Raw genomic sequence first — 17,353 nt, 5'->3', positions numbered from 1 at the left:
TCATCTCGCACACAAGATACACGTCTAAGTGACCTAGATGTCCAGTAGTACCAAAATACTAAAGATCATGTTACATAGAAGCATAAGTATCTAATATTAAAGGCGACTCAAGAATCTCACGATCTTTTAAAATATTTTCTTTACATCTGTAACGCGTACGTGTACGTCGTACCATACTCTGACGTCTTAATTGGACAAGAAATCGCCAAGTATCTCCGTCGGCGCGATCCGAGCTGCGCAAGAACATAACAACCGGGATGCAGGGCGTAAGAGCATTTTAGTACCGCGCTATTAAGCGGCTAATCTATTTTAAAATTAATGTCGGAAAAGAGCCGATGTTATCGCGGTTGAGACCAGTCTGTCCGGTTGGCGATTGTCGACCGGCAGCAAGAGCTTTCCGCGAGCTCTCCTACCGTTTTGCCGAACACGGTACAGATAAACAAGCACATCTCATCGATACAAATCCATCTTCGCGCGGGCGTTACGCGTGATCAACCGTAAACGCGTCTTCGACTTCGATGAGGTATAGAGGTCCCATCTGCCGTCGTTACCCCACCGCCGCCGCCCGGCTCTGTTCCCGCTGCAGAATCACCCTCCACTTCCGCCTGGCTTGGCAGCCACTCCTCTCAGCAGCCTCCGTTGATACTTCCTCTCGCGTGCTTGTATCTCGTCAGTCGGCCTGGAGCCACGTGCGTGTGCTTGCCCGAGTGGCTCCCGCACGAGCGACACATCGGAACAGTGTCATTTCGCGCCGATGAATCGCGCGATGGAGCTAGCCTACATCCTTACCGCGCTTCCGATGACAGATGAACGTCTTTGCACGAAATTACCGGTGTAGAACGACGATTGCATTTTCTCGACGATTCATCCGTCTTTATTATCGAAGAATCGATCGATGAGGAAGCTGGCGGTAGAGAGCTTCTAATGGACTAAAAAGAGATATCAGCTTGTCGATGACATACGCGAGATAGAATAATAGACGAAGAACTCGGGGGGAAAAAGCTGAAGAGTAGCTGAATAGCAGCTCTGCTGACTTATCTGTGTCAAGATGTTGAGACTATGCGCGCGATGCAATTAGGACACTAAACGTTACTCCACCTTATCGAGAAACAAATGTGACGAGATATTAATGGGATGCTCATTCGTGCACAACAAATCCAAGATCCAGCAAGTCGCGAGGAACGCAATCGCGCGAATCGAACGCCGACTCAAAGGAGGACCGAAATATCTCATCGCGAATTCATCGATCAAGCTTACCGAGACGCGGCATGATTCGCCGCCAATACCGACGTACATACGTGATGCGGGAGAGTGCTTCGGGGAAGAACAAAGATATCACCGCGAGCTGAGAGAGCGACTAGGTATAGGCTCTCAAAGGTGAAGACAGACAGTCGGTTGGAAGTCGGGAGAACCTAAAAATATCAGCCGGTTCCGCGGTTGGCCGGCGCGGTGTGCGCCCGCAGCCCCCGTCACCGCCACCACCACGTCGTATTCCACGCTGGACAATTTTACCGGCTGGAGAGAAGGAATGATATCTTCATGAAACAGGGCTCGCCTTTAATCCCGCGGATGGCGATTCGCGGTAAACGGCCATCAGGCACGATCGTCGTTATTACAACGAGCCCGCCGACAGACCGGACATTCATGCGGAACACGATCGCGCCCCGTCTTCATCTGCTACCGCTACTCGTCCCCAACGTTGTCCGTCGTCGTCGTCTGCTACTGCCGTGAACTCATCGAAGGTAAAACGTCGGAAATAGCAGATTCCCCATTAATATCTATCGGCGTCTCCGCGACGTCTACCGATCGACCTTGATATGCGATCGTTCTTCACAACTTCGAGCTATTTATTCTTTCGGAGATGTTGAAGCACCGGGATAAGATCTCCCCTGTTGGTGCACGTTATTTAGGGAACCGAGGTATAGAGCAACGAAAGCGCTCGTATTCTTCAAGGGGTACAAACGTCAAGTAGGATCTTTTGATCTCGTAACGATTTGCACGCGAGAATGAGACGTCAAACGGTTTCATTGGATACAAACTGGTTAAAATGCATGAAATGTATATTTTTTTTTTTACATTATTCGTTTCTTAGCTGGCCGACTTGAACGCCGACTGGAAGAGATATAAATCATGCTGCGCTATAATAGGAATCTTCGCGGCGCGTATAAAATAAACGGCCGGTATACGATTGTTGGAATATATCATCACTGAAGTCCTACTTATGATTAAACGCGCGTCGCGAACTTTTCCCATATAAAAGTAACTTCTTCAAATTCTGCAACTTTTCAAATAAAATTAATGCGATTCGCTTGAGTAATTACCTTAATAGATGCAATCATAGGTACCGCTTCTGCATAACTTCTGAGAAAGTAACCCGTAACTTTCTCCATTAGATCCAATGTCTTTACGCTGTATATTCACCTAAAGCCAGACCTATCTATATTGGGTTTCAGATCGAGTTCGGGCTTAGGACACGCAGTGTCAAGGCCAAGAGGCCTATCGTATCTTGCGACGGATTCGACGACGGTGGTACTCGGTCGGAAGATCGAGCCTCAGAGTCTGCCCGGGCTCACCGACGGTATTTCACGGCGTGGTTGTTTGAAATTCTTCGCGTGGAGTCGCGCCCGTATTTATAGACCCGCGTGTGGCGGCGCGTAGGGCCGCCGCCGCCGTAGCCGTACACGAGCGTGCGGCGCGGGCACACGCGTTCATGCACGTATAGGCTCTCCCTCGTGCTCCGTCCCGAGGGTGGGTAGGTAGGTAGGTAGATACGTGTGGAACAGCCGTCGAGCCCGAGCCACGTCGGGCCCACGTTTGCAGGAAGCGAGCGGCAGCACGTCGCGATCATGACGCGATGCGTCCGCGACGGGAACACCACCGGCCTGTCACGCCGACGAATGCGTCCCCGTCGCCGTCGAACCGTCTACGCTCGTCGCCCTGCTGGCTGCGATCCACCAATTCGCTTCCGGGCATGATCGCCGGCGACGCCACGATCTTTCGGGTCCTCGTCGTCCTGCTCGCCCTCGGTTACGCAGTCGCCATCAACGGCTCGGTGAGTACACAACGACGATATAATGAAAAATATTGCAACTGCAAAATTGTAGTTCTTCAGATTTCTACATTAGTTTTTATCTCGGATTATTGTTCATTAGTTGCAACAGTTGGAACAAAATGTTAAATGCAAAATTATTGTATTTTCATATTATTCTTTTCAATCATATTAAATACATAACATTGAAAGATAAATATAATTTTAAATATATACGGTTGCAATATGGTTTATTAGTACTGTAAACATACCTTTTTTATTTTACCACATCTTGTATTCTATCGTCAATAATATCGAGAAATACTGATTTGAAATGATATTTAAGTTGAGCGCGATAAAGAAAATTTTAGATTAAACTATTGTAAGAGAAAAAATAATTATTGTTTATGGCAAAAACATGATTCTTGATTTGAAATCGATTATTTATCAGATTGATTATTTGAGTACATATTTTTGCGAAACTTAGAAGCTGCTTGGAATCGCGTCATTAGTTGGAGAGATTCTGGTAATTGTTAACTGCAGCGCACGGTGGGCAATAGTTTTCACGATTACGATACGTTCAGCCTCTGGGGATGTAGAAGTATCGACCTCGCATCATATTACGGGAAGCAAGGACTTTCCTGGCCGATCGATTATTGATCGTAAAATCGTTTAGTCAGGAAAAACGTGGTATTACGCGTATCTTGTACCCAGCTAATGCACTGTAATTTTGGATATTTATCGTGTACGAGTTTACTTAATTGGTTTGCCGAATCGTATATCTGGTAATATCTAGCCGCGGCGCTCAGTTAATACACACCGTAATTTCAGAAAGCGCGTGTAATCTCGCGCTTCAAATTTAATGTAGAATAAATTGATATTGACCTGAATAACATAAATTTGCGAAAAATTACACACACTCAATCTCGAGTTCCCGCTACACGTACATAAGCTGCATGCTACAATTTTATATGCCCGCTATTTACTCACTTATATCTTAATTAATAAACTAGAAACTTTGAGTGCGCGTAGATAAAATGCTTTTATACTTATTCAACGGAATCAAAGTCAAACGTTTTGGAAAAGGGTCTCGCTGCACTAAAACTAAAATTGTTAAATGTGTGTACTTAGTACAAATAAGATAGTATTCTCATACCAAACTCATTTTAAACAGACCCGGATTAATGTAGTCCAATTTATCAAAGGTAAATTGGTGATTAGTAGGTAGATTAAGGAAGATGGGAAGGTTCAAGAGGCCTAAAGCAACCGATAAAGCATCGTGTCAGCAGGAACCTAGCAATACTAGCGCAATTACCGACCAAAGCGGAGAAACCTCGTTTTAGTTAAGCACGTCGGGATAATTACTGTAATTTCGTTTCGTGGCCATTCTTAGACTGCAATAATCATTTACAGTTTTCGAGGTTAATATGCCGACACGTAAACTAGTTCTATCGCTAGCCGACCGGTAATAACATTGCTCGAAATCCTCATTTTACTGTAATCGCCTACGATTTAAAAAAGTGCTACGGTCCAGGCGCGGGAATCATCGAGGTATTTATATTTCGCAAAACACGAGGTTCCGTTACGAGCAAGGTTGAGACGCAGACGCGCCTGAAAATTACATGAACTCCGCGTAGGATGAACGTCAGTTAGATAAAATACATCTTACAAGAAAACGCGGAAGCGTGAACTCCTTTAAGCCTCAAATGGCAATTGTCAATTTATCTTACGCAATGTAGAACACGCATCGTGTTTGTTACGTAAAGTTCAAGTATGCGTTTTCTTTTTTTTTTCAGTCGTATAAATACGACCGATGCAAATACGATCTGCGAGATCGATCGCGGTATACTGACATCTGAAAAGTTTCGCATCGCGGTGCACATCCGGCGATCGATGATTTTGTATCGAAATTTAGCGGTGCACGCTCGAGAGAGTGCCAATCTTCACGCAGATAAAATCCTCGTAAGTTGTAGCAACGCGGGTTATATTTGGCCGGACGAATGCCACTCCGGCTCTTTCGATGCATGTATGTACACGTGACGTTACCGCGTGCGTGGATGATATCACGTCGTAATCGGGTATCCGCGAAATCACAACTCGTTAGGGTTATCGTGCCCCAGGCACGGTCGTTTGGTCGGTGGTGTCAAATAATTCTCCAGCTAGGCACACAATCGATACCGGATTTCCCGTGTCTTTCCGCTAGAGACGGAAAGAAAGAGGGAAAAGAGGAAGGATCAGAATTCAGAACATTCGTACGAGCATGAACGGATAGATAGAGAAACAGATAAGCGTGTATCCTGAGTCCTCTTATCCGATACGTTGAACTAATAAGCCAATTTATGACACGATCGACGTAAAGATAGACGTTACGCCAGGTACTCTGTAGATATTCGAACTTGGAGGAACGCGTACACGCGCCGTTCCATTCTCGACTCCGCGTCAACTTGTCGATCATAAATTCGAGTTTGTTGAAAATAATCGAACGACGGATATTTGTTTCTCTAGTTTATCTCACGGCGATATCGCGATCGCGTGGTATTTGGAACGCGAGGTGTGTTTTTAGTGGTATATCTCCGCATTCATTTTACCAAAGGAAGGTCTGTTTATTGCTATGTCGATTATAGCTGACGTTTGCGAGCTAGGTAGGAAATCTCGAGGAAACTTAACTACGCCTTCCTTTCAGTTCGTTTATTAACGTGCCCCGTCATGTAAATATTGCCGACAGGTTGGGCGCACACACTTCATATGACGTTAAGTGTCTTGATTTTTCCACCAAATAAGTTTAAATATAGTGTCATTAATCACTAAATAATATTTATGATATTCCTCGTATTTATCAAGATATATGTATTTTTTGTCTATGTTGATCATCTCCGCGTGTACATTATGCAACTTTGCTTAGTGTCTTATCGGGCTTTGCGACGTCAGAGAAGCGACTCGTATCAATACGGTGACAGCATAATCACGTCTGCGTAGTAATTCCTCCTTTCTACTGTAGGAAAGCAAAACAAGTTTTCCTGCGCGCTCCTTGGCACCCCATGAAGAGCTCCTTGCATTCTCGCCGAGCAAGCTCTAAAGCTGAAGAAGCGTCTTTCGCATCCCGGAGAGTTGAATCAACCGCAACGGCCGATTTTCCAATTAACAGCCGCTTCTTGGCATTAAAGCGAGTGTAGTCGGACGTTCGTGAAGGAGACGTTGCATCAATCGCTGAACATCTCCTCTGACTTTCTAACCGCGTAGGTATCACTCGTCGACAGTTGACCTCGGCCCTGTTGCATGTACCACGGGCACCCCGCGGTGAAACTTCCTGTCGCGTTATCCTCGAAGATGCTCGTGTAGTCCCCGTTATTACAACGCCGAAAGGCCCTGTCGGGGCATTCCAGCAGCTGTTTCCACTTTCCCAAAGAGGCAACCTCCGCCAGACATTACTGCGAACTTTGGCGCAAATACTTATGCCGCGCCGGCAACGGAAGCTCGTCGATTTTCCAAATGATTTCTCCACCGTCACGTGAAGGATCATCAATCGTTCTACCGAGAAAACGTTCACCCGTGTCTTTCCGTAATTGTGCACAAAATATTTTACTAACGTCATATTAATCAATATTATTCAACGTTTTATTATTTAATCGAGAACCCTCTTTTGTTATTTAAATCGATAGACGGTCTGACAAAATTTATATTGTATTTATCACCATATTAGCATGAAAATATATCTATGTCTCATTGCATATTGGCAAAAATCTTTTTTCATTATTATGATATTTCTTTATGTATTGTAATTTTATAAGGTTATAGAGTCGATTCGCAGCAATCTGTTCGCGCTAAATTCATCGCGTTCGGCAATCAATTGTCATTTTTCGACAGCACAGCGAACGTCTCGAATACCGTGTCTCAAGAAATGAGTACTCGTTAAAAAAAAAGCATAGAAAAAAGAGCAAAGTCCATGCGTTGCGAGTTAAATCTCCTAATGGAGAAGAAGCCGGCCTTTCTTTCGCTTCATTAAGTTACGCAAAAAACGTACTGGTACTGCGCGTGGTTTTCTCCGGCGCAAGAACAGCCGGGAAAGACTGGAACGTCTCGTTGGCACCCCGTGGAGAATCCTCTTTCTCTCCTGCGGGACCCTCCGGATCACTCGGCAGCTCCTTCTGGCGGATCCAGCTCGATTAGCTTCTTACTGTGTATCGTGACGACTACCGCGTGGAATTTCAGCCCGTTGTCCGGGCAGGAAGTATGTGAGTCCCGCGGCTGATAAAAAGTTGCCGTCATCGGGAAAAGAAACGTGGTACCACGCGGGATTGACGTGAAAGAGAGGGAAGTGCGAGGGGGCGGGTCTCAAGAGAGGACGAAGAGAACGTAAGGAGGACATAAAGGCAGAAGAGGAGAATGTCGCGTACGGTTCCCTTTAGCAACGTCCTGAGACTCGCAACCGCTTTCGAGATGCATTCGTTTCTCTCTCTTTCTCCCTTTCTCTCTTTCTCTCTCTTGTGAGATTCTCGTCGCCCGTTAGGGCCTGTCTCTCCTCCGTTCCATCCACCCCCATCCGCCTGTCGTTCCTCATCTTCTTCCTCGTGGTTTCTTTGCCAAGACGACGCGACGTTTCACATCGTCTGTGCTAAGACCGGCGATTCCATTGTCTCGTCGTCGATGTATGCGGGGAAAAGCGGTCGCAGCGGAACGAATGATTAGAATTCAGCGATCGGCCGAGAGTTCAGTGTGCGATTGTCCAAGTCCGATATCACTGGCATCCGATACACACCACGGCTCATGACGCAAATTACTTGTCTCACGTTTGATTCATCGATAAGGGACGCATGATTCGCTCAAGCAAAGCCTTACACGTATGTGTGAATGGAAAATTTGCTTAATGGCATTCGTGTGTCTGTGAAAAAGAGTGAAGTTTAAAGAATGAAAGATCTCTAAATTTTTTATTGTTTCACAATCAATATATTTATAATATTTCAAGCAATAAATCATTCTTGCTTCATATCGCATGTAGCAAGTTTTATCTCGTAGAAAATATTAGAATTTTTAACTCTCTTGGAAAATATTTGAATTTTTAACGTCTCCAATTATCCTGTTAACGGGTAATAACATTTATGAGTTACGCTTATAAATGGCATCTCTAAAAGTACAAGACAAGCGCGTAAAATTATGATAACCGGTTAGCACGATTGGTGCATTGCCGCACGTGACATTGTGCCTTTACTTTGGATTTAGCAATCCATGCAATGGAGTGGGAATATCTCGAAACGAGTTATTCCGGTATAACTCGTCTATGCACAAAGACCTGCCTTCATTAATATCGCACATTAACCGTTGTCCATGTAGGTTTTCTGCAAAATAAATACACCGTTTCCCCGTAAACATCCTATTCGAGAAAGCGACACCACAAATTTCACCATCGTTGATTAAATCCGCGTTAAAGTTAATTTCACAAAGCCCGATAACATTTAAATTAGCCTCGCATATAAAAGATACAAGAATTTATTACTAAATTTATTACTAAAATAAAATATCTATCATGCATTCGGATAAAGATATCAAGTCAACGACTGTATATTCGCAAAAGCTGAGAATTAAGATAAAAGCACGTTTCAATTTTATCACATCTAATAAAACAAAGATAGAATGAGGAAGCAATGACCATAGCTATTGTGATAGTTCCGCATAGAGAGCGCATCAATAGAATACTCGTAAAATTAGCCGCGGGTGCTGATGTATCTCCGCACAGAACCTCTCATGCGAGCGAATGCTAGTGCTGACTGCCGAGGAACAATGAGGAATTACACTCCTAATAATATAAAGCGGTGGCGTACAGTGTCGGAGACGCCGATCCGGAAATAACCGTGGCCATAAATGCAAACGCGTATATGTGGAAGAACGAACGAAGGGAAGGAAGGAACAGCAGGTAGAAGGGAAAGTTAGCGACGGTTAAAAGCGCTGCAGGTGACTCCCTTTGTTGTGTCCCTCAAACGATCGTATAATACCAATTTGATCATAATGATCAGTTTTACGGTCTAAACTCCCATTTGAGAGGCCAAAGTAAATTAACTTAGAGCTCTCTTATTTGGAGGATTTGCGAAATTGCATGCGTCTTCCGACATTCTTATTTTATCGCTCTCGACAATGATTATTTATATTCGCAGAAAATTAGGCGACATTTATCTACGAATTTATGTTATGAGTCTATTAATAACGTATATTATACGTAACATGTTTCCAGTGTAAACGTATGCTGCGTATGCAAGATATATAACGTATTTACGATGCGTAACGAAAATTGATACTTGATAATTGGATCCGGTCTTAGGAGAATTGCATCACTAAGAACATTTTTAGAAAGTCAAAGTGATTGAAGGAAGGAAAATATAGAGAGAAGCGCAGTCAACCTTTCGACACGAAATGATACGTACTTATAAATTAACCCTGCATATATGATTAATGGATGGATAGTAAACACGATGGTGAGATTTACGCGATGATAAATAATTTTCTCAAGATGCGATCCTCTTGAACGAATATCGATATTCACAACTGCGACGATGATACTTGATTAGAATGTTGTTCGCGGGAATATTCTACTTAAACTTTTATCAGTGTCACAACGACTCGGCAAAGGTTTATAATTTATAACGCCCACAGAATATGTCAGATAAAAAAATTATTATGTCGCGTTAAGTTACATATTAAACAATGGAGATGATAAGTTAAGTGACACATTCTTACCGCAGAATTGAGAGATTACGAGAGACGTCTGTGGATGGAAATTTACAAGAGGAACATAATAGAGAAGTAAAATCGTTATTGTGGCTAGTAAATTTCTGCACACTCTTACTCTCGCTAGAAAGGCAACTGAGAAATTATGTAACATGTGACATATTAGACGCATAATATTACCGCAAACGGATCAGAAGAGAAGATAAAGACCAGGCTGCGGCGAGTGGTTCAGTTACATCTCGCGAGAGCTGGGAAGTGAAATATGGTTTACGCTTCTGGAGGTTCGTCCATAAGGAAGCCGCTTTCGTTTTGGACAATGTCGTTCGCGGAATAGACGACGATTTTTCAGGGCGGACCGCGCGTGCGCGTTTATTGCCGCTATTAAAAATCTAATTAAAGCGGTATTTACGAGCTCTCGTAAACCTCGACTCGAAAGGATATCGAACCCTCTTATATAAAGTAAGAAGTGGCGCAAAAAAGAGGAGTAATGTTACGTTGTTATGCTTGGCGATGGGCGATGCGTTGTTGAACGGGCTGCATTTCAAGGAGCATGAATTGTTCTTAACAGCTATCGATGCAAACTGCACGGTATTATTGTACTTTACGACGCTGTCTATTACTTTAATCGATTGTTGGCAGAACAGAATAAACGCTGACGCGTGATTATGAGTTGCGGCCCCGTGTTACGAGTCTAACATTATTCATGCAACCATCGTGACAGTGTCGCAATGATCATTCTGTTGTACGCGCAAGCATACTCCTGCGATTATGTCTCTCTGAGAAGGCGAACTCGAATCAAATGTCCCGCCAAAATAGCACAGCCGTAATTTCTCTTGAGAACAAATGAACGAGTGCATTATGTGGTCAGATATATTTTAAATTGTACGATAATATTACATGAATAAAATAACCGTTAAAACTGTGGAAAATCATCAGCACGATACATTTTTACTAAATGTCATGCTGGACGTGAATATCAAAAATTGTTTAAAAATTATTAATTGTTGAAATATCGATATGAAATTATATATATATGTGTGTGTGTGTGTGTGTGTGGAATTCGAATTAAACCTGTCGGCAACTCTTGTAAAAAATTATAATATTCAACGCGTTTTGGTATTTTAGGAAGTGTCGTGTTTGATTCGCGAAGGTAAACCACTTTTTCAATTTCGATTTTTTAATATAAGGAATGCGGAACTCTTTTTGTTTGTCGGGAACTGTAAAACTATAGAAAATGCTATTAGAACTCTTAGTATTTTTTTGAAATTCGTAGAATATTGTGCCAATTTTACAGACGCAAAAGCATGAACGTTTTCAATATATAACTTTATATTATTTAACCCTTATGTGAGTGACGAGGTACGCGTAATTAAGGTGTTAAACAACTTTTGATCTCCCACATCTTCCCTGTTAAATCAATCTGTCCAAAAATAGTGCTAAAACAATATATTTAGATTTAGGAATTCTCACAAAGTTGCAGCCTTCTAATGCGACTAAAACATAAAAAAATTTAGTTTTTCTATGTTGTCAAAACGCAAAATGTACCCGGATACCTCGTCTCTTATACATAAGGGTTAATCTTTTTTCAATCGATATCGCCAAGATATCGAGTAAGATTAACGAAATCTTAGAAATCATCCTCTGATCATAACAAACGCAACATAAACGGTCTTCCGATTGTACGTGTACAACGTGTACCATAAATCAGATCGGAAACTCGCCATAGCGAACATTCCGTTGACAGCGCGGCGAGACAACAACCGGGGGGGCACGAGATCCCACATTGAATTTGTAGCAACCCTTCGCCGAAGAAGTCGCAAACCATTTTCGGACATTGAGCAAACTCCAACGACGTTACCATCTAGGGAAGTGTTAATTCGTGAAACGGATATCACTCTTTCCAAATCTTGTCTCTCGTCTTCATAATCCATGCAAAACTACTTGCGGAAATTTTTCAAAGCTTTATCGTAATTTTCGAGATTAATATTACTGAAAGTTATAATTTTGACGTTATATTTATTTTTTCGAATAATAATTAAAAACGAATAATTTACAAGTTGAAATATGGAAACACATTAATTTCAGTGAAAAATTATTTATTACAGACCGTTTAATTTAAGAAACTGTAAGAGGTATAAGTGCGAAATTATGTCGATGAAAGTACCACCAATGCGTCGATCTCGTAATATTAAAATATGCGCGGACACGGTGGGCAGACCGGCTATACGATACCATCTAAGGTATAGCTCAGGCGTTAGCTCGTGAAGCTGCTTCCGAACCTTTCTTCGTCTACCATCCAAAACGGCCTGCATCACGTTCCTTCGTGCATTCACGATTCCAGATTAGGTTAAACGATGATCTTGAATTGTCTGCCATATCTCGAATGCGCTATTGTTCTTAACCGCTTAGCATATATTTGCTATTTTTTTCAATTCTAATTTTCTTTCTCATTTTCATAATTAATCTTGTGTTGCAATGATTTTTATAGACATGTTAGAATTCTCGATTTACCAATTTGCACCACACAAATAGATCTAAGGCGAATTATTCTTCTTCGTGGAAAAAACGTAAAGATATGAACATGAAATAAACAAAAAATAGACGTGGAGATATTACGGGCCAATTCCTTTTAGTGACAAAAGTCGACATAAACATCATTCTATCCTTCTTAGCATTTAATGAATATAATAAAGACAGAACGACACTTGTGTCGACTTGTGTCACTAAAAGGAATTGGCCTTACATTATCTCAACGAAAGATATGAAATTGCCCGAATTACAAGAAATATCAAAAGAAGATCAGAAAGAAGATTTGAAGATTTAATTGTATATAAACTATAATACTTAGCAAAGTTGATTTTTTTTGCGGATATAGATTCCTTGATTCCTTGATATTCGTGCCGTTCTTACATAGATCTCGTAAAGGATTTTTCAGACGATGAAAGTCGCATCGGCAACAAGTAACATGCTCTTCGACTCTACCCCGCGGAAATGTTTTCCCTTTTAGCGGCACAAACTTTTTGCGCGATCGTCACCGAGATGCAAGGTACCGGCACGTCTCAGCCTAGTTTGGACACGCTAACCTTGCTGCATACAAATTTCTCTTACTCCATTTGTTGCCCTTTTCGAGCTCGCCTTTTCTTTCATTTAGCGTTTTTCTATATCTTGCGTCCCTTCTTTCGGCAAGTAATTTTGTACTAATGAATCATCATCGCCTATTATCTATAATTGTTACCAGACAAAATATTATTTTCACGTATATTTTTCGCGATATATATGTCTCTACATTAGAATATCGCTTTGTTACGTTTGATTAATGGTAATTAAATATTCATGGAGCACGGTCGAGAAATCCGGTTCGGATACACGTGTAATTCTGTTAACCTTTCGATAATATTCAACGTGTAGGCGGTATCTCGAAATACATGAAATCAATTTAATGATCTGGTAATCGTTTTGGAATCCCCAAAATGTTTCAAGATTCCAGTTGTTCAAGATTCATCCGCGGTCGCAATCGCAGATTTGTTTGCATATTTTGGTTAATTAATGCATTGGGCGAACACAATCTGAGGAAAGAAATTTAGCTGAAAACTCGTTCGCGCGCCTTCACAAAAATTCGCAGCGGGGTACGACGGTATTAATTTTAAACCGTAACCGTTTTCAAGGTATCTTGTCAGTCAGAAATTGTTCCTGTCCCGGTCTTTAAATACCGAGTAATGATAATCACGATTTTCACACGTTGAAAATGAATATTTAATTACGGTTGTATTTTGCTTAAGGAATATTTGTTGGAGACTAACCCGGAAGAGAGCGTGCATCTCATTGAAACTTGTTAAAATATTTTTATATTTAGTAAAAACATACACATTCGACTTATTTGCAGACTTATCAAATTGATACATCTATACAGTAATGTCATTCTTTTTTCTTTTAACATATTTTCTGTTCGTGATTCTCGTAGGCAGCGTAAACTTGAAAATTTTAGATAAATATTATTTTAGTTTAGATTCATCATTTTCCAAAAAAAATATCACCAACAAGTACTAAATATACTTAATTAAGCTTTGAACTAAATAAAATATATACCAATAAAATATATTTCTTTTCTTCCTTTTACGAATTTAATATTAAATTTCTTCGAGGCAGTCTCGGTTAGGTAATCGAATTTTATTATTTCGAACGTCATATAGGCAGTAGGCTGCTAAAAGGATGTTTCAAGTGCCATTTTGATCGCGCCTGAATTCATGAACTATAAGTAATGAATCATTGCGATTGCGATCAGTACCTATTGTTCGGAATTTCAGAGCGAGCGTAGATTTCGAGGAGCTTCAAGAAGGCGCGACGAGGAAATGACAGTAATTTTATATGCCTACGTACTCTGTCGACACGGTGACATCGTGTAACGCATGATTAGCGCCGTCGGCGATTACGTCGCGATGCTATTACTAGCAGGACAAATTGAGTTTAATGTCGCGACTTGGGCGTTACACAGCCTTGGAACATAAATGATAAAACTAGTAGAGTGCTGGCCAGGCCGTATCTATTAAGTCTTTCGGTCTAGGACAAATAATTTCAGAGCATTTTAAGGTAATCGTATCAGCATGCAGCCGCCGTCAGCACAGGAGATGTGTCAAGTGACGAGATAATACGACGTATAATTCTCGCTGACGTTATAATCTTTTCGGCAAGGTCGAAACATGAAACAATTACAACTTATCAATTCGTTAGAATGTCTAATCTAATAATTATCATAGATTAATAAATGTCAAGGTTCGCAATATATAACGATATGTTGATTAAATATCGCAACAGTAGCACTCGAAATAAATCGAAGAGTGTTATATTGTAACATTATATAATGGAACTTTATTTAACATAATAATGAAAAATATCTAGATATGAATATTGTTAATATTGTTAATTGTATTTAAAAATTCTAGAATGAGGATAAGACGTTCGTCTTTGGAGTTAAAGCCAATGTAAGCTGCCTCCATTCGATTAACCAGCCGCTTGCCGTAGAGCGTTTACCAAAGAACAGTAAGTGTATGTGCGCCACTGTTTTTCCATAAATTTCCTCGTCCTGATCGAAAAAAAGTACTTTCTTTCAATTTTCTCAATTTTACATACTTTTTTAATATTTCTGATATTATCTATTCCATTTAATATTATCTATTTTTTCACTGTTCTCTCTGTTTAATATTATCTATTCTCACATGTTAATACCTTTATACAGAAGTGACAAAGCTGTCGCATTTCACAAGCTGGAGCGAATGGTCGGTATGCGATCGACACTGCACGCAAAATCGCGTCAGGAGGTGCCGATCGAAAAACGATTGCGGGACCACTGTACTTAGAGTAAATATGCAAACTACATAAATACGCGGTATCATAAATGGATTTTCGATTAACGGTCTGTCACGATACAGGAGGAACGTGGTTGCGAACATAATAGAGAAGGTCGTCGAAGGCGATGCAAGCAACGCCAACGCCGGGGACATCGACGAAGAAACGAAAGGTTTCACGTAGTTCAAGTAAGTAATGAATCGCGATACGCGATAATATCCGATTTTCGATTGCTAATATGTGCGCGCGTTTTCAACAGGTACCTAAAGAAGCAGAACCTAGGCATGGAAAGCGAAAAGGCAAAAATACCAAGGAGCACTCTGGAAAGCATTATGGAAAATGGAGTAAATGGTCACCTTGCACGAGACTGTGCACTACTCAACGTCACAGGTATTACAGAAATTCGTAGATTACACGCAACTAACATTATAACATGTGTATATTTGTTTTGATCAGATGGTGCAGAAAGCCGGGCATCTGCGGGCGCGACGTGATACGTGAGAGCGCCTACTGCTACGTCGAAGGTAGCTTCTGCCAAAGATGGATCCATCGGAAGATCCGTGGTAGCCACGAAGAAGACGGCGATGGTAAATATACTCCGACAACGATGGATATTGAATACTAATAACAAAAAATAAGTAGTTACTATCTTCTAGACTTGGTATTGGACGAGTTCGAACTCAATCCTAACACCGTGGATAGCTTCGCACCGGAGAAAAATTCGAACGTTTGGAAATGCGGAGTGGCGAACACCCATAAAGGATCCAGATTATCATATTTCACGCGAATCATCGGCGGTCGTCCGGCCGCACCTGGGAGCTGGCCGTGGCAAGTGGCCGTGTTAAATCGATTTCGGGTATGCTCGTGACGATAAATATCATATTGTTACAAACAACAAATAATAGAAGTCTCCGAAAAATGCCTACAAATTGTCGGGGAAAAGAAAACGGGTTTATATCGTCTGGACCAAAATTAATTGCTTTTCTTTTTCCAGGAAGCTTTTTGCGGTGGGACATTGGTATCCCCGAGGTGGGTATTGACTGCCGCGCATTGCATTAGAAAACGCCTCTACGTTCGCATTGGAGAGCACGATTTAACGGTGAAAGAAGGCACGGAATTAGAGCTTAGGGTATGTGTCGCGTACTCAGGAGCTAAGATCGACGATTTCATGTCGCCGCTGATTAATTCTATGACCGTGTAGGTGGACTCGGTGACCATCCACCCGGAGTACGACGCCGATACCGTTGATAACGATGTGGCTCTACTTCGTTTACCAGTTACCTTGACCCCGTCTCCTTCGAGGGGAATCGCATGTCTGCCCGCGCCAAAGCAGCCCTTACCTACGAACCAGTTGTGCACCATTATCGGCTGGGGCAAGTCCAGCGTGACGGATGATTTCGGAACGGATGTCCTGCACGAAGTTAAAGTATGCAGTTTCAATTTAAAAAAATTTGATTACTTAATAATGTAATAATGTAATACAAATGTCAAATTGAATTCTAGGTTCCAATAGTGTCCACCGAAACCTGCCGAGAGGTCTATGTGGATTACAGAATCACGGACAATATGTTCTGCGCGGGTTATCGCCGCGGTAAGATGGATTCTTGCGCGGGTGACAGCGGGGGACCTCTGCTCTGTAGAGATCCTCGGAAACCCGATCATCCGTGGACAATTTTTGGTATCACTAGTTTCGGCGAAGGTTGTGGCAAACGCGGGAAATTCGGTATATACGCCAGACTATCTAATTACGTGCGTTGGATTACGAAGGTGATGAAGCAGACGGACGATTACACTTAGGAAACACAGCGCGTATTATATGTATAACTGTATTATAACTGTAATTAGTGTTCACGGATAAACGAGCATAAAAGTGAAAAATATGTAGGCAATCGAGATACAAATTTCAAGTTGTATATCAATAAGATAAAAAATCCAGAGCTATACATTTGAAAGCACTAAATGTAAAGTTATAATAATGTCGCAACCTGTTATTAAATCGCACATTTCACTTTCTTCAAAAATATGTTTGTATCGTTTTATATAAGAAATCAGGGAAGAAATATAATTTTCGCAGAAATTATCGCAGTCGATTACACGTTTTTATATTTTTCTTTATTTAGCTTGCGGTGACGCAAGGTAAACTTGCCTTGGTAGTCACATAGTCAATTAGACATTCTCTCTTTAAAGTGATTGCCAACGTCAAGATTATCTGACATAGCACACCGAAGATCTGTTTACTTACCTTTGGACCACATATTGATGATT

The 17,353-nt window shown here is 41.5% G+C and overlaps 1 protein-coding gene across 1 annotated transcript; it reads left to right on the top strand.

Moving 5' to 3' along the window:
- The first annotated feature begins 394 nt into the window (after positions 1-394).
- LOC139811133 (coagulation factor X) lies at positions 395-17,178 on the top strand. Its single transcript, XM_071775228.1, has 11 exons — positions 395-1,742; positions 2,454-3,052; positions 14,686-14,782; positions 14,979-15,100; positions 15,172-15,276; positions 15,348-15,478; positions 15,545-15,675; positions 15,745-15,944; positions 16,083-16,217; positions 16,290-16,514; positions 16,592-17,178. Exons 2-11 carry the CDS (start codon positions 2,855-2,857, stop codon positions 16,883-16,885), a joined length of 1,638 nt encoding a protein of 545 aa, XP_071631329.1. The 5' UTR covers positions 395-1,742; positions 2,454-2,854; the 3' UTR covers positions 16,886-17,178.
- The last annotated feature ends 175 nt before the right edge of the window (positions 17,179-17,353 follow it).

This window comes from Temnothorax longispinosus, chromosome 4 (genome assembly GCF_030848805.1).
Source record: "Temnothorax longispinosus isolate EJ_2023e chromosome 4, Tlon_JGU_v1, whole genome shotgun sequence".
NCBI classification, from domain to species: Eukaryota; Metazoa; Arthropoda; class Insecta; order Hymenoptera; family Formicidae; genus Temnothorax; species Temnothorax longispinosus.
Note: the sequence above shows the minus strand (reverse complement) of the source record. Positions and strands in the feature narration are given on the sequence as shown.

What these genes read in the sequence shown, in the direction of transcription:
- LOC139811133 (XM_071775228.1), top strand. Translation starts at nt 2,855, where the DNA reads ATGCGTCCGCGACGGGAACACCACCGGCCTGTCACGCCGACGAATGCG. An exon ending in GCGGGACCACTGTACTTAGA is followed by an intron (nt 15,101 to 15,171) that starts GTAAATATGCAA and finishes GTCACGATACAG; the next exon opens with GAGGAACGTGGTTGCGAACA. An exon ending in GCACGGAATTAGAGCTTAGG is followed by an intron (nt 16,218 to 16,289) that starts GTATGTGTCGCG and finishes ATGACCGTGTAG; the next exon opens with GTGGACTCGGTGACCATCCA.